The sequence below is a fragment of the Raphanus sativus genome, chromosome 6, assembly GCF_000801105.2.
Source record: "Raphanus sativus cultivar WK10039 chromosome 6, ASM80110v3, whole genome shotgun sequence".
NCBI classification, from domain to species: Eukaryota; Viridiplantae; Streptophyta; class Magnoliopsida; order Brassicales; family Brassicaceae; genus Raphanus; species Raphanus sativus.
Window position 1 is genome coordinate 9,074,099 of NC_079516.1, and position 25,690 is coordinate 9,099,788.

The 25,690-nt window shown below is 32.5% G+C and overlaps 5 protein-coding genes across 5 annotated transcripts; 2 read left to right on the forward strand and 3 right to left on the reverse strand.

The window, feature by feature from the left end:
• Nucleotides 1–319: 319 nt before the first annotated feature.
• On the reverse strand, nt 320–767 carry LOC108810449 (CLAVATA3/ESR (CLE)-related protein 19). Its single transcript, XM_018582556.2, has one exon. It carries the CDS (start codon nt 687–689, stop codon nt 465–467), a length of 225 nt encoding a protein of 74 aa, XP_018438058.1. The 5' UTR covers nt 690–767; the 3' UTR covers nt 320–464.
• A 7,573-nt stretch (nt 768–8,340) lies between these two features.
• LOC108807055 (uncharacterized) lies at nt 8,341–10,706 on the forward strand. The gene is made up of 2 exons (XM_018579292.2): nt 8,341–9,949; nt 10,020–10,706. The coding sequence occupies exons 1-2, from the start codon at nt 8,495–8,497 to the stop codon at nt 10,332–10,334; spliced, it is 1,770 nt and encodes a 589-aa protein (XP_018434794.1). The 5' UTR covers nt 8,341–8,494; the 3' UTR covers nt 10,335–10,706.
• A 3,693-nt stretch (nt 10,707–14,399) lies between these two features.
• On the reverse strand, nt 14,400–15,607 carry LOC130496237 (paired amphipathic helix protein Sin3-like 2). The gene has a single exon (XM_056988156.1). It carries the CDS (start codon nt 15,539–15,541, stop codon nt 14,504–14,506), a length of 1,038 nt encoding a protein of 345 aa, XP_056844136.1. The 5' UTR covers nt 15,542–15,607; the 3' UTR covers nt 14,400–14,503.
• A 393-nt stretch (nt 15,608–16,000) lies between these two features.
• Nucleotides 16,001–18,900, reverse strand: LOC108806339 (uncharacterized). The gene is made up of 11 exons (XM_018578429.2): nt 18,709–18,900; nt 18,527–18,598; nt 18,151–18,246; nt 17,980–18,055; nt 17,809–17,907; nt 17,629–17,699; nt 17,450–17,557; nt 17,232–17,354; nt 16,826–16,928; nt 16,527–16,741; nt 16,001–16,357 (listed from the first exon to the last, which is right to left on the reverse strand). The coding sequence occupies exons 1-11, from the start codon at nt 18,763–18,765 to the stop codon at nt 16,289–16,291; spliced, it is 1,089 nt and encodes a 362-aa protein (XP_018433931.2). The 5' UTR covers nt 18,766–18,900; the 3' UTR covers nt 16,001–16,288.
• A 2,000-nt stretch (nt 18,901–20,900) lies between these two features.
• Nucleotides 20,901–22,449, forward strand: LOC108806619 (uncharacterized). Its single transcript, XM_018578778.2, has 4 exons — nt 20,901–21,252; nt 21,326–21,440; nt 21,521–21,635; nt 21,711–22,449. The coding sequence occupies exons 1-4, from the start codon at nt 21,152–21,154 to the stop codon at nt 22,349–22,351; spliced, it is 972 nt and encodes a 323-aa protein (XP_018434280.1). The 5' UTR covers nt 20,901–21,151; the 3' UTR covers nt 22,352–22,449.
• The last annotated feature ends 3,241 nt before the right edge of the window (nt 22,450–25,690 follow it).

A 25,690-nucleotide genomic window follows, 5' to 3' on the forward strand; every position in this document is an offset into this window, starting at 1 on the left:
AAGTTAACATTAAAAATGAGTTAGAGATTTACATTGAAGATCTAGCACATCAAAAATTATGAAGAGGACATTTTTTCACTAAAATATTTCGTAAAAAATGACGGGCATGTGGTTCATGCGAAGTATAGAAACGATAGATCTAAAAACTTATGTTGAAAAATAAGAGAGAACCACTTTCCACTTTTTCGCCTCCAAAGTTAGATTGTTGTTTGCTGAGCCAACCATATGGTATTTTTGGTTGCTCTAAACCCTATATCATATGGTTTCTTTAAATCAATTTGAAACAAAGTTTTAAACAAATATGTGTGAAAAGGCAAAGAATATCGAGTAATTAACATTAATTATAAAATGTCTCATATCTTCATCATTACATTAGACAATAAGATAATAGGTTATAACAAAAAAAAAAGAACAACAAGATACATGCACATAAACATATCTTGTTCTTGAATTAATGATCAAAGTTACCTGTTGTGAAGTGGATTTGGACCCGTGGGAATTATCCGTTTTGACTCCACAGCTGTAGCGTTAGTGATCATCTCCGCGGAGTTGAACTTTAGATTTTGTACTTCTCCGTCTTCGTAGGATCCATTCTTCATCAGAAAACTCCGCGTTGAAGCTGATTCCGAGTGATGAATGAATGCAAGAATCAGGAGAGAAGAAGCCAATATTAAACCCCTGATCTTCATTTTCTATTTTAGTCAAAATGTTTTTGTTTGTTTGATGAGGATATAATTTGAAGGAAAGCAAATAGGTCGACTGTTATAAATAGCGACGTTTGATAAAAGGGGCAAAAAGAATTAGAGTGGATAAAATTTATAAGGGAAAATAATCTATAATGCATAAAAGAACAAATAAAATGGAGCATGTAACTAAATTAGTATTTTAGCTTAAAAATAATTAGGTAATTATGTGGAAATCATGCATGTTCCTCTTTATCTCGTTCACGCTACGATAAAAAGGGTTATTCATTATGTCTCTGATTTGAAGATTCACAAGCCTCATCCCCATTAAGTGAACCTGTGGACTCATTTATGGTAACAGTAAAGCTGACCAGTTGTAATTTATTAAATAGTATTTTTATTTATGAATGAAACCCAAACATTCGGACTCACTAGGAAAACAACATGATACTCTCCCTTACAAGTGACTTTAGATTCATAAATAATACTCGATTTGAAAGGTAGATTTCAAGCTTAAATAATATGGTGTAATTTATAGTACATATTACTTGATATCATCAGTTGATCTTATCTTTCAAGGTTGTTTTGGACAGAGTCAGCATTACATGTACGACAAACTTAATTTACTAATTGATATGGTCATGTCGCAAACAATTTTAACCACTTAAAGAGCCTTTGTATATACGATACATATGTCTTCATTTATTATGAAGAAGAGAGTATCGGAGAGATCTTTGAAACAAAGAACATGGAAAGTGTAATGAGTTTGGCAGTGCGATTTTAAAAGTAAGTGAACAAGTGAAAACGGAACCCATGCTTGTTTGCTTCCTCCTTCTAACTACTTAGTACTATAGCACCTATCGATTTCAATTAAACCCATTAAATTTTTTTCTTCCCAAAAGGACTCTCCTCATTTTAACTTTCACACCATCACTCTTTCTTTCAACTTCTTGATTTCATACAATTATATCAAGAAAACTAAGCAATAAATGTTATTTTACATCCTTACTTTTTGTTATCTACTGAATCTCATTAAAACAAAACAACCAACGTGAGAATTAAAAAAAAAGTTTGTTCAATTACAAATTAACAAAGAACTATCTCAAATGTGTGTAACCCCAAATTTAAGCAAAAAAAAAGTTTGTACCCCTTTTTGAAACAAAATTGTGTAACCCTAAACTTTTGAATTTGTACATATAAACGTAAGCTGGCCATAATCATTGTCAATGCCTATAACCCAACCACCTAGGTTGCATGAAAGCTTTGTCGGACGTCCGCTTCCCGCTTCGGAACCGGAAGCTTGTGGAAACTTTCGGAATCTCGCTTCCAATGCGTTTTCAAAAATGCCTCTTTAAAAACACGTTAGAAGCTTACGATTCCATTTTGGAATCACGCTCCCGTTTTAAAAAAATACAATATCATAAATAAATAAAAATATAAGAAACATTGTTTTTATATAATAGTGAAATAGAGAATATATATACACAAGCATTAAAACTTACTATATATTGTCTTTATGCATTGAGGGTTTATTAGAGATATATTGTCTATATTCAAATATATTATGTTAATTATTTGCGAAATATTAAAAAAAAATTAGTTTAATAATATTTTATAAACTTAGTTTATGTATAATTTCACGGTTTTAACATAAAATCATTTAAAATTATTATAAATGAACAAAATTTTTATTTTAATTTGAATCATATAATTTTTAGTCACATTTGTAATCTATATATTTTGATATATACATATATAAATATACGCTTCCGACACGTTTCCGCTTCCGTTTCCATGTAACATAGCCAACCACACAGAAAAAACCCACAATTCAATACTTTTTAGTTTGTTCATGAATTGTTTTTTTTTTTTTGCTTTTTGAAAAAGCTATTGAAATAACTTTAGAATGTAAATAAATAGTTTTTTTTATTGATTTCTTAGTCATGGCCTCTATTTATACAAAGGTAAAGGTCCTAACGAGATAAGAAGTAGGACAAGTTACATCATTATCTTAGACGAAATAGGAAATAGTAGGAGTTATCCTAAACCATATAGTAGTTATCTTATTACTCCTCATCAATTTGGAAGTTTGAGATTTCGAACACCTAATTAATTTGAACAAGAGATCTTCGAATAGAGGTTAAGGTAAAGCCTTAGTAAGCATGTCTGGCAGTTGGTTCTTGGAGGACACGTGTTCGGTAGTAAAGAGTTTGGGAGTAACTGCATCACAGTCTCTTTCTATATGCTTGGTGCGTTCATGGAAAACTGGATTAGTGCTATATAAATTGCAGACTAGCTATCACAGTAAAGTTTCATAGAAGCTGGATGTTGAATTCCGAAGGATTGAAGAAGGCATTTCATCCGTTTCAGTTCTTTAAGCGTCACAGACATGACACGGTATTCGGCTTTAGCCGAGGATAGGGACACTACATCTTGCTTTTTTGTTCTCCACACAACCGGTGAAAACAAAGATAATGTAGTCACTTAAGGATCGGCGTGATGTAGGACATGAGCTCCAGTCCGAAACACAATAAACACTTATCTGAAGATAATCATTTGCTTTTAAGAAGATTCCTTGACCCGGACACCCTTTGAGATATTTAACAACACGTATGGCAGCAACCCGGCGAGGCAATAAAGGTTTCTGCATAAATTGAGCAAGTACATGAACAGCGTATCCGAGGTCCGGTCTTGTGTTACTTAAATATATCAGACGACCAACAAGGCGTCTGTACTGATGTGTGCTGGAAAGAGGGCCTGTAGCTTTAGTGAGCTTATGATTAAGTTCGGCTGGAACGGGGGATGGCTTGGTGCCAAGCAGACCTGCTTCTGTTATTATGTCAAAGGCGTATTTTCTTTGCGAGATGTAGAAACCAGAAGCATTCCTAGCGATTTTGAGACCAAGAAAGTATTTTAAGTTGCCTAAGCCTTCCATATGGAAGAAGCGTTGTAAGTAGTCTATAAATTCTTGTAAAGCAGTAGCATCATTATATGCTATGACGAAGTCATCAACATAGAATAGTATATGTATGCATATCGAACTACGAACCTTGGAAAATAAGGAATGGTCTGCTTAATCATGAGAGAATCCAAATTGTGTCAGTAATAGTCGATAACCATTTGACCATTTTGTTTGCAGTTGTTGATTGCATCCCAGAGTTGATGAACTCTTACACCATTAATAACATAGTATCGATGCTTGAGGTTTTCCCAAAGTTTATGAGCCTCGGGAATAAAGGATACCATGGATCGTATCTTTGGATCAATAGACGTACAAATCCAACCCGCTAGCATCAAATTAGTAGCAAGCCATCAAGATATATCAGGTTCTGAGGTCGGTTTTACTAGACTTCCTTTAAGAAACCCTAGCTTTTGTATAGCTTGTATTGGTTTTGATAATTCGGTTGTCCATTCAGTATAGTTGTCTTCATGAAGTAGAACGGATATAAAAAGAGCTCCAGGATAATCAGATGGGTGTAGGAGTAGGAAGAACTTATCGGTAGTAGTAGATAAAGTAGTCGAAGGTGGATTCGGCGCAGATGAATTAGTATCAAACATGTTTTCTGAGAGTTAAGAAACACGTTTATGGGGAAAATTTTGAGATCTTTTGCTCTGTTACCATGAAATAAATTTAGTATGTAAAAGAATAGTTTTTATTATTGATTCCTTAGGCAATGGCCTCTATTTATACAAAGGTAAAGGTCCTAACGAGATAAGAAGTATGACAAGTTACATCATTATCTTAGACAAAATAGGATATATGGTAGTTATCTTATTAGCTATCGTCTTTAAAAGTACAATAAATGTCAAATATTTTTATTAACTTTTAGTTTGTTAATCATGAGCTGGATTTTTTTATCATGAACTAGATATTTTGTATCATGAACTTGATTTATCAAATATTTTTTCATAATCCCGGTTTTTTTGACATCAAACGATTACTCTATCATTCAAACTAAAGGTGGTCTGAGAATTAATACCAGGATAGAACAACCCATAAAAACTAAGTTCCTATGAAACGCTCTTGCAGTCTTGGCTACAGAATCAGCAGTCTTGTTTTATGTCTTTGGAACATGAAAAATCTTGAAATCTTCAAAGCGTTCCTTAAGTGATGCTAACTCTGTTAGTTCAGGTGAGATGTCTGGCCATGCTGTCGGATCTTTGATCATGGCAATTAACTCTTTGCAGGCCGACTCGAGATATTGGCAAGTTGTATGTTGTATCATATTCTCCATTGATCAAATGAGAACCTACAATTCTGAATGCAAAGGTGACATTCGTCGCTCCTTGTTATAAGTTTCATAATCCTGGTTATATACCTGAAATTGAACACATTGATACAAGTTTCGTATACCAGATAAAAACAGTGGATTGTAAAATCATTATAACTAGCTTTCCAAAAGTTGTTTTTAATAAGAAAAGTAACACATGTTTTTTTTTTGTTTTTTTAAAAGTAAGTAACACATGTTTATTGATTTTTGTAAATAATATGATAAAACTTTCCTTTATATATATATTCGAGAGTCGTTACTGATTAAAACCTAGGTTTAAGTACCAATTATCTCGCTATTTATGAAATATCAGACAAATAAGATATCGGAGAATTTCAAAAATATGGGTGATGATCTTGTTCCCGTTCGACACATATATTAACTAAACAGATAGCTCTATTGCCATTAATGTGATGGACATTTCAATGGTGATTTATTTCGTGGGAGCACATTGCACATGTAAGCCAGATGATAAAAGACAAGAGTTAATTTTAACGAAGCAAAATTCTACCTAGACTAAGGGCTATGCTATACAACGAAAAGCTGACAAATACAGTTAGGTAGTAAATATCATTGTTAGATTTTGTGCAGACGATAATTAAAATGGTGTGTTGCATTTTGCATGGATATGATGTATTGTATCTATTGTTTAAAGCAGTTCGTAACATGTCGGTGGATAACTTGAATATAATTATAACAAAAATAAACAAAGTTAAAACACATATCTAAGTACATGTTGTAATGGGGTATAACAAGTAAATCATTTCCTCGACGCAAGAGCCTCTTTCTTAAGAGAGTTCAATCAACATGCACCATTCACAGAACATTATAAGATAACTATGTTTCTTAGGGCATCTCCAACCCAACTCCATTTTTAACTCCAAAATGGAGTAAAAATGATTATGGAGTAACATATGCTCTAACCCAACTCCATATCTCACTCCATTTTGAAATTTACTCCATAAATGGAGTAATCTATTTTTTGTTTGTTCATGACTCTATTATGGAGTGAAAAATGGAGTAGGGTTGGAACAATTTTACTCCATATTCACTTTTACTCTATTTTGGAAGAAAAAATGGAGTTTTACATTGGAGATGCTCTTAAGACTCTACTTTAACAGCAATACTTTTTTTGGTGCAAAACAGCAATACTTGTAAGATAGTCTATTTCTATTTCTTAAGTCTAATCAGGCGTACCGGGGACAAACGGATGCGATTCCTAACTATCTTTGCTTGGCAATAGGATGAATTCATGAGCTATGGCGTGAACGAAACAACCGTATCTATCGTCGTCTCTTCAGATCACCAGATTCCCTCTGTTCATCCTCATCTTCAAGATGTGCCCGGATTAGCGCATTATACGTGCCATTATCTGGGAGAGACCCGTCTTGTTTCATTTTTCTCAACAGGGCATATATGCTTCATGCTTTAATCTATTATTACACAAGCCTGAGATGATTGTATTGTAGGTTACAGAATTAGGCTTCACTCCTTTGAGGCTGAGGCCACAAAACAAATCCCACCCAGCTTCCACGTTGCCAGCCTTACACATCTCTTCAATGATAATACTATATGTGACAACATCGAGTTCTGGTGCACTCTTTTGAAGATCCTTGAATATGACCAATGCTTTATCTAGCTTCCGTTTTTACAAAGCCCATCCAACGAAATGTTATACGTCCAAATATCGGGAGCTAAACCACTAGAAACCATTTTTTTGAAAATTTCTTGAGCTTTATCAAAGTCTCCAACTTGACAGAAACCATGGAAAAGAATGTTGTAAGTGATGATGTTGCCAACAAATCATCTTAGCACCATCTCGCGAAAGAGTTCCATGCCATCATCTCCTCGTACAACTTTTCAGCCTCTAGAATCTTTCCATGTTTAGCAAAGGCATTGAAAGTAAAAAGAACATTCGGCCTGACTCCTTTGTTAAGCATTTCAATGAACATGTTGAGTGCATCATCCACATGTTTGTATTTGCAAAGACCATCAATAAGTGTGTCACAAATTACAACATTCGCCTCTGTTTTCGCCTTGTCCATCTTCTTGAGCAGATCTAAAGCCAAACCAATCAAAGATCATTCCATATCACATTAAATTTTATAACTTCTAAAACTCAAAAACATTATATAGTATTATACATAAGCAATTATTTTAGGCCAAGGTCCTTTATAAATGGCCTTCTTTGCAGATTTCATTATGCGGTTGATTTTTTCAGCATTGCCTTCAGCTATGTTTGCAATGACTTCCCTTATCTGTGGATCAAGAGTTGGGAATGTCTTAGTGCTCATGAAATTTGAATTTTAAGAGTCAAACTTTTAGTTATTTAGAACGTTAAAAGTCATTTTAAGTGACTATGGTTACTAAAAATATTATAAATGAAATAATGATAATAGTAATCTTGGGATTTAGCACTAAAATTTTGATAAACTATTAAAAAGAAAATGAAAATTATTTTTAAAATAAAATATTTCATTGCAGGCATAAACGAATTAACTGTTTTAACTTTTAGTGAGAGGTCGGTTGCGAAAAATCACTTTGCAAATAATAATATAGTTAGATAGATATTATCTTTTACACTAAAACAAAGTAACATTCATATGAGTTAACAGGTAGTAAATGATAATTAAAATATAATTTAATATGTTTTTGAAGGAATTTTATTTTCTTTTACATCTCTGCTTAGTGAATTTAGCATTTTCAAAAATCATTTCAAAACAATAGTTATTAAATTAGTTATTTTTCCAAATTATAGCTTATTGAAAATTAGAAATTTATTATTTTATTAATAAAATATATCAAATAGGATTTGAAGGGATTTGAAAGAATGTCTATAGTGAAAAATTAATGAATAGAGAGTATATAAAAAAATACTGCTCATTGTTAAATCACTCAAACATATTTTAAAATAAATATTAAAGTTTATTAAATCATTAATAGATTTTTATTTTTTATTTTTTTTGTTTTCAAATCCTACAAAATTATGCAAATTTCCTCAAAATCCATACAAAATTCATCAAATCTAAATGCCACCAAAATTTACTAACCCTCAATTCAATAAGAACCCTAACTATACAGTTTATAATTTTTCTTCTTGCTTATTACTATAAGGTTTTTTATATTATATATTAACAAAAAAAATCTCAATTTACTCAAAATTTCTCAATTTACTCAAAATTTCTTTTATTATAAGTCAATGCCAGTTGTGAGTTTCTTTCGAATGATTGCTTCCCTCCCAGTAAAGACAATCTCGGGATTGATTTATTTCCTTATTATACTCTCAAATTCCTCTCCGTGTTTTTTGTTTCACGTGTCCACATGCGTAATTCTCGTGTCTGATCTGGATTTAGATCACAGACTCTCTCTTTCCCTTCTCTCCTACGAAGTAATATAATAATACAAAAGCTTGCAAGCTTTTCTTGCAGAGCAAGTCACAAGCAACAACAAAAAAAAGGTTAGAAACCTTTATGAATCTTGATTTGGAACCACAACGCAAAGTCTCAATCTTTACACTCAATCCATCTCCTTTGATCAAAAATGGAGAATCTTGATGTGTCCAAGTATACACACAGCTCTGTACACAGAGCAGTTGCGTCAAGAGACTACGCCACTCTCAGATCAATACTCTCTTCTCTCCCAACCCCACGAGACCCTTCCAAGATTCACTCCGAAGCAGCTTCATTAGCCGAGGAAGCCAAATCCGACGCCGTTTCCGCCCTCATCGACAGAAGAGACGTGCCGAGCCGCGACACGCCGCTCCACTTAGCTGTGAAGCTCCGTGACTCAACATCAGCCGAGATGCTGATGGCGGCTGGAGCTGACTGGACTCTGCAGAACGAAGACGGATGGAACGCGTTGCAAGAAGCTGTCTGCAGCAGACAAGAGTCGATAGCGATGATCATAGTTAGGCACTATCAGCCTCTAGCTTGGGCTAAGTGGTGTAGGAGGCTGCCACGTCTGATAGCAACGATGAGAGAGATGAAAGATTTCTACTTGGAGATGAGTTTCCACTTCGAGAGCTCTGTTGTGCCCTTTGTTTCCAAGGTTGCTCCTTCTGATACTTACAAGGTGTGGAAAGTGGGTTCGAATCTGAGAGCTGATATGACTATGGCTGGGTTTGATGGTTTCAAGATTCAGAGGTCTGACCAGAGCATACTGTTTCTTGGTGATGGGTCTGAAGATGGTAAAGTGCCACGTGGGTCGCTCTACATGGTAAACCATAAGGATAAAGAAGTGATGAATACGTTGGATGGTGCATGTGGTTTTCCTTCGGATGAAGATGTTAGGAAAGAAGTGGCTTCCATGTGTAAGAGCAGTATCTTTAGACCCGGGATCGATGTGACGGATGCGGTTTTAAACCCGCAGTTGAATTGGAGGAGGCAGGAGAAGAGTGAGATGGTTGGTCCTTGGAAAGCTAAGGTGTATGAGATGAACAATGTGGTTGTTAGCATTAAGTCTAGAAAGGTTCCTGGTTCATCGGTTGATAAAGATGATGATGATCATCATTGCGATGTGCTAACTGATGAAGAGAAGAAGCAACTAGAGGCTGCTCTTAAGCTGGACTTACCAGAGTTCCCTAATGTTGATTTGAGTCCGTCTCACAAGAAACAGGAGAAGAAAGGGTGGTTAGGAGGCTGGAGAAGAAAACAGGAGAAGGAAATCAAGTATGAGCCTCCGAGAAGTTCTCTTTGTGTGAATGAGAAAGTAAGTAATCTTCTAGGAGACTGTGATCAGATAAAGCCAGGAAGACACTCGGTAGATAATGAGCTTACTAGGAAGCCAAGAGTATCATCATCAGTCTTGAGTAAGACTCTCCAGGAGAGTGAATACAAGAAAGGGTTACGTCCTGTTCTCTGGCTATCTCCAAACTTTCCATTACAAACAGAGGAGCTGCTTCCTTTGCTTGACATACTTGCAAACAAAGTCAAGGCAATTCGTCGTCTTAGAGAGCTTCTTACTACAAAGCTACCCACAGGAACATTTCCAGTCAAGGTATGTCATCGTTTAATGATCTGATGGTGTTCCTCAAGATGAGTTTATTAAGTTGTTTGTAAAATTGTAGGTTGCTATTCCAGTGGTACCGACGATAAAAGTGCTTGTTACTTTCACAAAGTTTGAAGAGATTGATCCTGCAGAAGAGTTTGAGACGCCTGCTTCTAGCCCCACTGCTTCTTCTGGCTATCAGAGTCCAGCTGCTTCAACCAACTCAAGGTCCTCCTCGTGGTTTCGTAGAGCCAGATCAAACAAAGATGGTTTAAGCAGTAAGTCCCAGGCTTTACAAGACGCATTTGCTATCCCAGCAGGGTATACTTGGGTGAGTGTTGAATCAAAGAAAAAGAAACCGAGAAAGGGTAAAAAGGCAGAGCAAGTTAGCTGAAGTCACTCCCAAGTCTCGAAACACTAACTTACACAGATTGTGTCATGAAAAGACAATGAAGAGAAATGGTTATGATATTTGGATTGAAGCTGACTCACTTGCAATCTGCAAAGAGAAAAGCATCATATTCTGATCATGGGAATGCGGTTTGATTCTTTGTTCATCATTCTTTTGTAACATAAGTTTGGGATCCTTTTTTTTTGTTCAAGTGTGACGTAAAAACAATTCATTCTGCTTCTTTTGCATATGTTTTCCATTTTGCTAAAGAAGGTAGTTTGGACAGTCTTCATTGTTTTATTAGCTAAACATATCTGCATATTTGTTATATGGTCTGTAAATGACATATCTACTAATAATAGGAATCCTAATTAATTTCAAAGGGTGTGAATTCTATTTAATTAATTTGAAAAGTTGTGTCTTTTTATTTAAAAATAACTATTTATATTGATTCTAGTGAATATGTCTTTTCATTATAAATTTATTCATAACTTTTTGTGGTGCCTTTTCATTTGTAACAGTTTTCGTTTTTCAAAGTTGTATTTCTATTTCATTTATCTCTTTTCAATTTATTATGCTTTCTGTGTTTTATAATTGTATTATAATTATTTTTTCTCTTGTTTGTAGCATGTGATCATCAAAAACCAGTTGTTCTTGTTGAAAAAGAACCAATTGTCGCAATATTGAAATGGTATGTAGTATATCATTTTCATACAATAATTATTTATTTTACTTCATCAGTAGAAAACAATATTTTAAAACTATAATAGGGATTCCAAACAATATCTACGAATGTGTTTTTTTAAACAATATCCCCAATGTGTTTTTTATTTTTCTGTTTGTCTCTTAACACATCTCTACAGCCTCGATGGCGATGTTGGGGGGATTGGATTTCTTCAATAGATATCAATTTTCTGTTGATTATCTTCCGATCTATGTAGTGATTGACCGGTCTTCAATGTCTCTGGCAGTGATATTGACACTGTTTTTCTCCCATGGCTATCGACGTTGTCCCGTGTGTCACTTATTGCATGGTGTTTGTCTTCTTTCCGGAGTGTTCTTTTCTGGCATTTAATGATTGAATTGCATGGTACGTTGGTGTTGGCGTCTTTATGTTGTCTGACTGCAGTGTTCTTTTATCTGGTGAGTTTCTTGGCCTTGAATTGTCAAAACGGAATCTTAAGCCGCCGTGGCCGGATAATTTCCAGTGTGTGAATTGCACTCTAGAGATATAGATACTCTGTTTCTATTTTACTCCAAGGCCATGGAAAAAGGTCTTGTTAATTCATCAATTGACTGTGCTGGTTTGGTTCCCTTTACGGAGGGGTGTACGTCATGGAGAGTTGCTGTTTCCTGCATGTCACTGTAATTGTTTCTCAAAGGCCTTAAAGTCATTATCATTCTTGCTAAAGGTTGTATGTTTCTAGAATTAGAGTCTTTTCATTATAGTGTTTTAAAAATAATACTCCCTCTGTTTCTTAATAAGTGTCATTTTAGAGTTATGCACACGGATTAAGAAATCAATTAATTTTACATATTTTCCATACAAAAACATCATTACCCATACATCTCAACCAATAGAAAAATAAAATGCATAATAAAATTAATAAATTTTGCATTCAAAACTTAAAACGACACTTATTTTGCAACGAAAAAAATTCCCTACAACGACACTTAATATGAAACGGAGGGAGTATATGTTTTTCAATATGCAGTTATTGGAAAAAGTTGTGAAAAAGTTTGTATTTTGTCATCATAAATATGTATCTTTGCATCAAGAAAAATATAGAATATTTGTTTTCATTTGTTAAATTGTATTAGTTTAAAGAATTATCTTTCCATTTAAACGTCAAAACAGTTTTTAAAAGTAGTTAAATAAATAAATGTCTTTCTATGATTATTAGTTTTAAGAATTTTTTTAAAATTATGTCTTTTCGTTATAAAAGAAAAATTAGTTTTAAGAAGCAGTTAAACTAATAATTGTTACAATTATTAGTTTTAAGAATTATGTGTTTATCATATATATCTGTATTACATTTTGGTTTTTAAGAGGTTATCGAAATGTTAAGGATTGTCTTTTAATAATGATATTTTTTATCCTAAATTTGCTAAATTCAGGAGCAATAATTTGGTGTAAATATATGTTTTTCACTCCAAAATATAAATTTTAAGATTTTTAAAAAATTTTAAAGATGTATTTTTTCATCTTAAAAATTTAATAGATTTTTAAGGAGTTATCATTTCATTCATCTTCGTATATGTTTTATATACATTTTAAGGAATATAAAAATATATAAAATATCCAGGTAATTATGTTTGTTAGGTAATTTTTATAATATTATATATTTACAAAACTAAATATATTGTTTTTAAATTGTATATGGTTTATAGCATCATGTTTTGGTGCAGGTTTTTCTGTTTAATCGGTTTTGTTTATTTGGATTTCAGATAAAATATTTAAAGTTATTTAGAAAATATTTTTATTAATAGATAAGTATTAACAAAATGTAAACTAAAAATATTTTTTTATATGCACATTTCTATTTACATTTGAGGCTGATACAGTGGTGGTGACGATAATTATTCATAAAAGTCAAAATGTATTTCTTAATAGAAAAGTGCATAAACGTTAGTGAACTACCTCGAACTAAAATATGATAGCGTCAAAATATTATTGGGCAAGGATCAATTTTGTAATACTCCCTCTGTTTTTTAATAAGTGTCATTTTAGAGTTAGGCACACGGATTAAGAAATCAATTAATTTTACATATTTTCCATACAAAAACATCATTACCCATACATCTCAACCAATAGAAAAATAAAATGCATAATAAAATTAATAAATTTTGCATTGAAAACTTAAAACGACACTTATTTTGCAACGAAAAAAATTCCCTACAACGACACTTAATATGAAACGGAGGGAGTATGGTACAACAATATTTTGCTAAAATTTCATGTGAGCTAGTCAATTGATCCTCTCCGTAATAAGTTGTCTCTATAACTTTTTTGATATATGTGCTATTTATTTTTTTGAGTTACTGACACATTTAGACGAGAGATAATCGTTAGAGATTTAAATGAATCTACGTAACTGTTTGAGTGAAATTTTGCAATTAATTCAATGAACAGTTGCAAGTAATTAAAAGAAACATTGTAATTCTTTGTGATGAACAATTAGAATCTTTGGTGATAAATCCTTATAGTCATGGGTGATTGTTGCATTCATAATGAACAAGAATTATTGTAATATTTGATGTTAGTCATTACATTTTTAGATAACCATTTCAATTATATACAATATTTTTTTTTTATGAAATGAGTTCCCTTGTGATATCGCACAGTTTTTTACCTAGTATTGTTATATACATATTTCAAATCAAAATAATAATTTAAAATTGATTCATATCAAAATTGATTCAAGAATATACATATATTCAAAAATTAATTTTTACTAAAATAGTAACTAATAACTGTTATAAAAAGTATTTTCAATATATATAAGAAAAATACAATACAAAACTCAATTTTAAACAATAACTTAAATTATGGTTTTTATATTTCACATTAAATTATAAAATATAATATATGTTATTATTTATATGATAGCAAGTATAAAATACTATTAATTATATGATGATACGTATAAAATACAATTAATTATATTTATGTAAGAATATTATTTTATTACATAATAATACTTTGGGTCGCTAGTTTTCTACTAGAATGTCTCATTACCATTGACAGTTAGTTTCACTAGTTACATGAAGTCATCGTATACTGAGCATACATATTCTAATGGTGAGAATTCGTGGCTGATGTCATGTTATTCAATGCAGGAAATTGCAATTGACAGCACTGTTAGTAAAATGAATCACAACACTTCCAGTTTTCACTTTCAAGTGATTGAAGTTTCTCTAACAAAGGATTAAAATTTAACATTTGTGTGAACAAACACACAGGTTGGGGTTGCATCCTACTCCTGCAGGGGAATTCGTGACTGTGACCAGACGCATTGCCTACAGAGCCCAAACCTAAGACGAGTCTCTATATGAACCTCCACAATCTAGAAAAGTCGATTGCATTAAATAACTCATATACAAATAGTCTGATCAGAGAGCTGTGTGAATGTGATGTTCAATGGAACATTACAACAACCAAAAGTCATACATTAACAAAAACTGTTTCCCTTCATTTTTTTTCTTGTGGCTTCTCTTTGCTTCGCAGTGTTTTCCTTAAAGACTTTCTTCCAGCGAGGCTTCCAGCTTTCCCGAGCAACCGTGAGCTCATCCAGCTTCTGCTTCAACCGGATTAAGATGACAGGTAAAGCCTTCTTGTGGTCTTCTCTCACAATCTCAGACATATCTCCACGGTATAGCATGTCGATGCACCTGTAGAACTTCACTCCAAGTTGTTCCACTCCCATCTCCTCCTTTATAACTTTCTCAGCGCTCTGCACCGCACTTTCAAGAGATCCCATCAACATATCAGTCTCAAACATGTCCTCTTCGCATCTCTCAATCGCTTCTTCGTACTTGCTCAGTTGCTTATGTCCCGAAGCACCATTAAATTGCATCACAGAGTACTTGTTGTTCAGACAGTCCAGTTCTGGTCCGTCAAGGTTGTCTGAGACACGATATTGTTGTTCCTCAGGGATAAGCTTGTAGCTCGGTGTCACTCGGTATAACCGCCTTGACTTTTTAGGTTTCTTCTCTTCCGATTGCAAGATCCTTCTCTTCTTTTCCTCGGAAACATCTCCTTTAGGGTTCTCATCTATCTTAACCCTAATCCTAACGTGGGCTCCACTCTTCTCCGGGCTCTCATCTACGTCAGCCCTAACCGCACAGACATGGTAATCTTCTCGGATCTCACCTTCTTCAACAAAGTCTTGTTTGGTCGTCTTAACATGGTTGTCGAACAAAACATCAATAGACTTGCTGAACACGCTATGTGTGATTCCCTTGTTACTCAAGGCATCAATCAAGGACAGTAGCGATTCCATCCCCGAGTGACGCTGTTGCTCAGTGGTGTTTTTATGGTAGCCGAACAAAAGATGAGTAGACTTACTGAGCACGCTAACTGTGATTTCCTTGTTACTGAAGGCATGAATCAAGGAAAGCAACGATTTCATCTCCGAGTCACTCAGTTTGTCATAGATCTCCTTAGCGGAACTCAGGAGTGACTCTAAATTCTCATCGACGGACGCCATAATGCACTTCGCAGTCGCTTTAAACCTATCTCTTACTTACTCTTTTTTTTCTTCTCTCTGATTCGTTTCTTATGTAGTAGAAACGGTGACTAATCTTCTAACCCTATATATAGATAGGCAAACCAAAAACGGAAATATTCCAAAAATTTTCTTTTCCTAAGCGCGTATCTTAATTATTTTTATTTATTATTATTAATTAAAAAGTTGGCTTTGAATCCTAAATTCCTAATTCAGGTGGGGTTTTGTTCTTTTTAATGATAAGAATAATAGAAAATATTAGAAAATTTAAGATTAATTATAAACTGAACCGGAATACTGGTAATAAACTGAACAAAATTCCTAATAAAATTATATTCCTGATAAAACAATCCCTGTTAAGTATTTGAAACATGTCAAATCTACTCTTATAGTTTTTTCTGATTCGTATTAAAATTAATTAAGCATTAAGAAGTTCTTAAGAAGCTACAATAATCTATTCATATTCCATTGATAAAAAGCTCTTACAAGAAACAGAAGATTACATGAAGATGTCCAAATTGTTCTTTATTATTCTTAGGATTGAGACCCACATGTATTTAAGAAGAAAATAAATTATAAATCGAGAAGAATGCAACCTTAGGTTGATATACACATAAACACATCCCACTGGTCTGGCCACAGAAAAGAGTGTCATCCTTCTCTTAAAACATTTAAATAAGACTACTGGTTTCAAATGTGGCCAGTTGAGAAACACGGCTGAATCTTGTATTAATCGAGCTTGACGTTTGAATATAGAAGCGTGTCCTTCGTCAAAGGCATGTACATAAGGAAGTACACCTGCAACAACCATGAGAAGCACGGCTGTTAAAACTCCAACGACTTATAATTTCAATATTCAGCTACAAATCCTTTTTTTTACAAACTATGATATGATTCTTTAGCAAGACACTTCAGTGGTAAGTTTCAACTCTACATTGGCAGATAAGGAATCATCATGTGAACTTACCCCAAGAATAGTTGCAATGAGAAGGATTATTCCAGTTAACCATGCAAGCGTCAGCCTAACAAGTATAACTTGAGCGATAATGGCTGCACTTGGAACTCCCTCCACTTCAGCCATCGACCTTGCATATGAACGAGAAGAAGAAGACCCAACGCTCAGCAGATTAGTTGATTCTTGGTTTACTCTATCATCAAGGACGATCACTCCAACAATTTGGCCTGCAAGAACCCAAACATTTCTCAGCTTACAAACAGAACAGAAAAAACATTCAAGTGGATTAACAAATCAAAGAGACACTTCACCTTTATGAGATGTCTCCAACAGATCGAATAGCTTCGATAGTGTGGCAAGCAATACATTCATCCCTTTCTTAGCCATACCTTGTCCATACTCCTGTGCTAAAGCCTGTAATTTCCCGTGAGAATAAAGATATTACAGTGGGGTTAAGCTGAATAACAAGATCATTGAACAATATGAGTTTAAACAGCAGCAAAAGTCTACGAGCTGAAGTAATGAACACATCACAGGGTCCTTATATAACCCGAAAAGAGTGCACAAGCAACAACCAATCATAAGTTTTTAAGAGACCCCAGGAATGTATATTTACTTGAGCATTGACTTCCACTCACCAATTCATATATCAAACCTAAGACTGTGGAAGTGAAAGGGAAAAAACACACAGAAAAAATGAGAAATAAAAGTGCTTACATGGATACCGCCAAAGCGCCCAACTGTTAATTCAGGATGAGATAAATCCTCATGAAGGTTGACAGCTCGTTTGACATTCTTATATAGTTCCAAAAGGTTCAAAGCAAATTTCCTCTCTGCTTCCTGCCCACGGTAACACAAGTCAAAACCCCTTGAGATCACAAGCAATTCCGGAACCTCATCCTTGGAAAAATCATATAGTTTCATGGAAATATCACCTTTTCCAAATTGAACTCAACGTTAGCCGCACCAGCCAGAGGGATACTCAGCAATCCAGTCAATGGTTCAGCAGATCCAGCAACATATGATCCACCCAACCAAGATGCCTATGGATAGTGGTCACATTATAATGAAAAAAAAGAAGACAGGTAATATTATTTGCACTTTGTATACTCACAAACTCGTTCATGTCTTTGTCAGTCGCATCATTCAAGGGTTCATTGACAGACACAACATCTACTTCACTTTCTGCAGAAATTTTGAATAACGTCATTTTCTCAGAAAAGACTTAAAACCAAAACTAGAAACTATTCAATGCTTATCAGATAATTCTGCTACTCAAGCTATCACGGGTCACCTGGAAGTTCAATATCAGCCTTGTAAGAATCAGAACTGATACTGCCTCTCACAGCATTGCCCAACAAAGAATGACTAGGTAAGGTTTCCACAAGCGCATCTGCAAGTAAAAAACAAACACTTGAATGTTTTAGAATTCAAAAGAATTTGGTTCATGTCAGATAAAGCATACCATCAGCTCCAGCGATTTCTAGCACAAAAGCAGCACGAGGCCTCTCAAATGGATTAGGTTTAAGAATCTTGTTAAGCTACGCCAAAGTAAAAAAAAAAAAGGATGATCAAGTACATGACTCTTTAACCAAGAATGAAAAAAAAATTAGTAGAGTAGTGAAATAAAAAAAACCATGGATGAGCCATCAGGTGTTAAAGTAGCTGGAGGTGCGAAACCCAACAAGGCAGAGACTGATGCAGATACTTGAGAGAGCGACATGGGAAGCGCCTGTTGGATTTCATTTCAAAAGACAAAATGTGATTTAACTACCATTGCTTGATTCTACCCCAAACGCTCAAAAATTAATACAAGAGCAAAAAAAAAAAAAAAGACAAAAACATCAACTTGGTTCCACTTTAGACTAAACAATAGATCTCATCAACAGATGTTCTAAAACAAGACCAATGTCGATGTAACCAGGAAAGTCGTATCCTTTCAATCTTAGATTCCACATGTCTGAACTGGAACGAACAAAAAGTGGTAAGAGGAGGGAATGGAGAATGAAAACCTGCTGTGATGGTGGACGAAGGTATTGGTTGTTGGATCCATCAATGAAGAAAACAGAGACACTGGCTTCACCCTATCAAAATCCAATTCATCAAAAATAAAAAATAAAAAATAAAATTTAAAAAGTCAGAGATCCGCAAAATTGTGTGGGGAAAAAATGAAGAAAGAGATTCGAAAAGGAACCTTGAAATTAAGGGTGAGGAGGAGTATAGATACGATCAATATGTAGAAATACTGCATCTTCAGGCGAGGAGAGATCGGAGTTTTATCTGGCGGAGATGTTCGTTTTATGGAAGGGAGACGGAGCCGGGAGATTACAGGATCGATGTGGTGGACACACCTTCCCACTATACGGTGTCGTATACTGTTCAGTCCAAATATCGGTCCAATCCGGTATTCAGTTCGGTTCAACTTATGTGATATATCAATTTTTAATGGGGGAAATTGGCTAATTGGCCATATTGGGAATTGATTTGTCTCTTTGTACTTTTGAATCTATAAATTTGTCCAAATATACATTTAATTTTTTTAATATGAAATTAACCCCTACTTAAATAAGGGGATGTATTCAATTTAACATTTGATGTGATTTGATTTTTAATGGAGTTTTAGATGATTTTAATAAGTTGCAGAGATTTAGGTGATTTTTGTTAAACTACTCTAGAATATCACCTAAAACAATGGGATTTGAGTTTTAATTTTTTTAACTAAGAAACTCCACCCACACACCCTAAAATCACCTCAAAACTTTAAAATCCCACAACTTAAAATATTTTCAATAACAGTGGATTTCAGAGTACTTTACGAAATGTCAAGTTCAATAACAGTGGATTTTAAATGAGTTTTTAAAATTCATGTTTGAATAACAGTGGATTTGTCATTTTAATACAAATCACCTGAAACTCTCGGTTGAATACACCCCCCTAAATAATTTAACTTAACATAATTTACTTAACTTTGAAATATTTATTAAATTTTTCTTATTATTTTTTTAATCCGAAAAGCCTAACTAAGGGTGATTGGTTAAAGTTATGAGTGCTGTACACACTTTAATTCTTCCCACATCATTCAAATGAAATCAATCAAGCTTTGATCAAAATTTTTAATTTCACAGCAAAATCTACTTTTTTATTTTATTTTAACCATGGAGAGCTAATTTTCTAGAGCACCTTTTCAACATATTTTTAGGGATGATTAATAAATATTGTGGCTTTTATTTTTAGGCTTTGAAATAATAGCTGTGGATTTATTTGCTGTAAGTATTTTTGCTGTAAATTTATGAAGTACTATTTTTTTTCTCTAGATATAAAGATTTCCACAGTTTTATTTTATTTTAAAAGATATTTTTTGCTATAGTTTTTAAAAAGAAAAGAAAACATGATTGGTTGACATGTATGACTCTAAGCTAAATTTTGGCTTTTCTAAAGCATTTACATCCACAACCAGTCACCTTCTTAAAAATATATTTTTCTTTTCTCTATATACACACATACTCTATTTTTCCTATATTGTAATAAATTTCACTGATATAAATATAATAATATATTTCTTACATATATAATACACAAAATGTTACATTATGTAATATATGTATACATATATATATGGTATATAAATAAAAAGGTTCACATACATATATAAACAAAAATTACATATATTAATTTATATCATAGTCATTTATAATTTCTAAAATAACTAATTAACTTATAAATTTTAGTTTTAAGAGAAAAACCTCTCTCTATGAGAGGAGAGAGAGAGAGAGTTCAAACTACGTGTGTTTGTAATTTAAGTTTCTCGGTATTTCGGTTTGTCTGAATTATATTAAAACTATTATATTTTTTATTTAATTTGATTCATCTTATTACTTTTGGTTTTTGGCTTATGTGGTTTATACTAAAAACCATAATTATATTTATATTTTATACATTTTATTCTATATAATTTGAAATTGGATTTATTAAAACATAAAGATATTTCACAACTCTAGCTTTTAAATATCATGCTTTTAAAAGTAATGTTTTTTATTTTACTTACCTATTCAAAATAATTAGTAAAATAAAAGAAATTAATAATTATACAAAATCCATTTAACTAGTTAAAACAATAGATTAGTATTTTGATGTAAAAAGAAACTATTAGTTTTAACGATCTTCCTAACTGAACCGGATTTTGATCGGTTCTAATGTTATTCGGTAGAAAAAGTTTAAACCCGTTTAACGGTTCAAGAAGTAGAGTAAAATTGAAATTTGATCTTGTTTCTTCGGTTAGAAAAAAATCGTACGGTTTAATTCAATTCCGTTTCCATTTTTAGCGATTTTTTAACCAAGTACTTGCCTCTTACTTGAAGTTGAAAAGGACACAGTTAAAGAACACCGTCTTATCTGGCAAATCATAAAAACAGGTTCGGTTTTAGAGGAACTGGTCCCAAAAATCATAAAAGGAGCAGCTGAGTGACGGTGACGATGGAGACGCAGTAACAACTGAGAGATTCCCACCAACATGGAGATGCCTTTATAAGTTTTCAACAAGCTTCAGATCTGCTTCACCTTCTCCCTCTTCCTAATCCCCTTCTGATCGCTTAAACCCATTCTAAGCTCCGACAGAGAGAGAGAAGAAGAAGAAGAAGATGCCTAGGCCAGGTCCAAGACCTTACGAGTGTGTGAAACGAGCTTGGCATAGCGATCGTCACCAACCCATTCGAGGTTCCATCATCCGCCAGATCTTCAGGTTTCCCTCTCACCCTTTCTCAATTACTAAACTCTTTTTAATTAGGGTTTCTAAAACTTTTTGAGGGTTTCAGACTCGCCATGGAAGCACACAGTGCGGCTACGAAGAAGAACAAAGAATGGCAGGAGAAGCTTCCTGTTGTCGTCTTGAAAGCCGAGGAAATCATGTACTCTAAATCCAACTCCGAGGTTCTTCTTATCTTACCTAAGTTGTTTTGTTTTTTATGTTTCATATCAGAATCTTCCTGACTTTGGTTTTTTAACATTAGGAAGAGTATACAGATGCTGATACTATGTGGAATAGAGTCAATGATGCTATTGACACCATTATTAGACGAGATGAAAGCACTGAGACTGGCCCTCTTTTGCCTCCTTGTGTTGAAGGTAACCTTTGCTTTCTTTCTTCTGTTAACTGTTTAGAAAGTTTGCATTATGTTGTTTATTTTGGTCTGTGATCAGCTGCTCTTAACCTTGGGTGCATTGCTGTAAGAGCTTCAAGAAGCCAACGACATAGTAACGTCAGGACTTACCTCTCTCCAAAATACCAACAACCTGTTTCTGCATCTGCTAATGAGCCGCAAAAGACTAACAAGCCAACCCATACCGCTCAACCTGCAATCCCAGTGGAGGTTCTTGAGGACAGCAACAACCGAGGAGCAGCGTTTTTACATGAAAAGCCATTGGCTAGAAAACTAGGGACTATCACTGCTGCTCCAGGTACAGCAGCACCAGCGCCAATGAACTTGGGTTCGGTGTATCCTTTGTATTATGGAGGTATTAATCAGACTCAGCAAGTGGACTTGTCTTCAAGAGTCCCTGAGACGCCTATAATCGTGGGCATGCCTGTTAGTATAAAGGCTCCGGAAGAAAGAACAGAGAGGTTCTGTGATTTGTCTTTGAGGCTTGGTGTATCTTCAGATCATCCACCCTCCACAACAATTGATGTTGGGTCTAGCCGGGCTTACAAAGGAAGAGACCAACAAGAGTTATGTTTATTCTCTGAGGTGAAGAAGAAACATGATTCGTTCTCAAATTACCAAGGTCAGCGTTCAGATTCGAGAGTTAAAAAACACAAAACATTTTGTGGAGACTTCCTCTAGGGATTTTTTTGCTCAAAACTTGTAAAAGTCTCAGGTTTATTGGTTGATATATTATGGACTCTCTAGATCGATTATCAAATCTACTCTGTTTACATAAATAGGCAATACGGATGAGAAAATTTCTTCACCAGTTTGGATTTTGTTAGTGGCAGTGCAAATCTCTTTAAACACATGTATCACAAATTCAAAGTCATTCTTAGTATACACTTGGGGCCAGACCCAAAAAAATAAACAATATCGAGATTCCATAAGAAAAAAAAAGAGAACTAGATTTTGATATGTGTTTTAGCACCAATTATTTTTTGGATTGTAAACTAAGTTTGTGAATTACTATTTTGGAATTGGTGTACACTCTAGGCTTGAATATTTTACCGGATCTGAAAAATCAAACCAAAATCGACCCAAAAATATAGCTTTGGTTTTGTCTAGGAACTTGGCAAAATACATATTTTGTTTTTTCTTCGATCCGCAGTCCTTTCCGTTTGATTATGAGTCCTACCCGAGACCTGATCGGGTATCCAAAATATTTAAAATATTTTGTGTATATTAGTTATATTTGGGTATTTCATATATGTTTGCAGTATTATGAATACTTTTTTAAGTTTTGGATTGAGATTTCTAATTGTAGTTTCGAGTTTCTGGTAAAATTTCAAACTTTTAAAAATATATTTTGGGTATTATCATTTTTTAAAAGGTATTTTCGGTTCCTCGGATTAGATTTATGGTAAACTTTTGTTTTTTGGGTATTTGCGTACTCTCAGGTATTCATTTTTGTGTTTCAGATATTTTTCGTGTTCAATAATTTTGGTGTTTCAGGTATTTCGAGTCATTTTCGAGTCCTAATATATCCAAATTAATTTGTACCCATTACTTATCCAAAATCATACTATATATTAATTGAGAAGTGGTTAAGTAGATTTTGCTTATGTATCATTCATAGGTGGAGTTTAGAATTAATTCTCTTAATTTGATTGGTTGTCGTTATTTAAATTTTCATTTATTTAATTAAGTTTTTTAAAAGAAAACTAATCTTATAATTACCTAATCTAATCTATATTACCAATCAAACAATTAAATATCGTAAATATTGATGAGTTAACATAATTTATTTATGGAAAAAGATAAATATCATAGATTATATTATAGATATTTAGAAAATACATATGATACTATAGAAATAATTTTATAAATGATTTCAAGCATATTTTTATTAGTTAGTTTATTAATAGTGAATACAATAAATCTTATGTCTAATTAACTTAAACCTAATAATATTTCTTATACACACTATATATTTTTCTAAAGAATATGTCCAATGAATGCAAAACTGTCAAATATACAATTTTAAAAAATTAGTCATTTTTCAATGACAAATATTGATGGTATAGTTGAGTTACCATTTCTAGAAATGATTAAATTATTTGTTTATTTGAAAACATAAAAATTATATGCTAAATCGTTAAAAATAATACTAATAAATTAAAAGGTTTATTATAATATAAAATTAAAAAGCAGAATATTATACTAATATGAGACTAGAGTTAATACTTTATAATATGATTATAATAAAACTGCATGGTAAGTGGTTTAAATAAATATTAATCAATAAAAACTTTATTATAATATAAGCATTATATTAATACGAGACTAGAGTTAATACTCTATCATATAATTTATATAACTTTGATCATAAAAAAATTGGCATGCTCATTTTTAAATAGGAAAGAAAAAGAAGACTTAAAACACAAGTGAAGAATAATAAAGCTTGCTTGTTGTATTTTTGGTTATTTTAAATTTTACATTCTTAATTTTCATTTGTTAGTCGAAATAAATTTGTTTTCTGCATTACTATAAATGTGAATGAATCAGTTTTGTGTGTTTTTACAGCATGAAGATAAATTGACTAAAAAAATCAATATAAATGATAAGTTCTAAAATTGATAAGATCAAATACATAAAAAATAACTTTCATTGAATTTAAAATAAAATTAATAATGATATGTAAAGTCGATGACAAAAAATAATAATAATAACAATATGTATTTTTACGGTATAATAAATTTTTACAATGTATGATAACAAATTTCTAAAAATTCATACAAATAAAAACATGATATTTTGAGGTAATAAAATGAATGAATCTCACATTATATTAAGTATATATGTCTACATAATGATATCATATTTAATATATAAATATAATTTCTGATATATCATTAGTTAATCATATATAATTAAAATATGATGTATTAAGGTGATTTAAAAATAAAAATAATACTGTTAAAAATATCTAAATTATAATTACTTTTAATGAAAATCTTGGTCAAAGGAATCAGTATGTGACAAGATAGTGTGATGATTAACAAGCATTAATGATGAATTTGTTTGGTTAACCAAGTGTGAGCTTTATATTAAACACTAAATAAAAAAGTGTGATAAAGTGATTTGTAATTTGACAAAATTATGGAAACTTTGTAACAAATTTGCATCTAAATAAAATAAAGTGAAAGACAAGATAATGAGCAAAATAGAAAGTTTTTTTCATTAATCCTCAGATTTTTTCTAATAATAAATTATGTCATTAAAAAGAATATTGGAAATTTAAATTAAATTTATATAACTATCAGTTATTTCAAAACTTTTCAAAAATTTATAATACCAAGAATTTTGATTTTGAAATATTTAAAATTTAAAATATAATTTAATAATTATGGTTTATTCAAAACCAAAAAATTATAAATATAATATATAATTTTCATACAATTTTTATACCCGTAAAATTACGGGAAACCACCTAGTAATAATAATAAGAATAATAATAATAACAGAAATTACTAAAAAAAACTACAGGGGTGTTCTTCAATCATTGATTCGAACTCAGTTATTAAAGTTTTATAATCTATCAAATTTAAAAAATTTAAAATAGTTTAAGCTGATGAATTCTAAAATATTTTAAATATACCTTATATTTTGAGTTCAATCATTTGTTTATGAGAATTCATAAGAAAAGATTTGAATAGAATTTAAAAATCCTTGAAAATTGAATAACACTAAATTTAAAAAACAGGATTTAAATCGTTCACTGAATAACCATGATTTTAAAAATATAATTAAAATTCATCATTCAAATAACAGTATATTGTGTTTGGATTTAAATTCTATTAGACATATGATTGAATAACACCACCTAAATAAACTATTCAGTCCAATTGCAACAAGTTTTTCTTCCATTCAAAGGTATAATATGAAGGAATTTAGTAACTCTAAAGTTAAAGTGCATCTGTGTTTATATAAGAAATAGTCTGATTGGTAAATAATTGAGTAAATTGGAGGAAATAA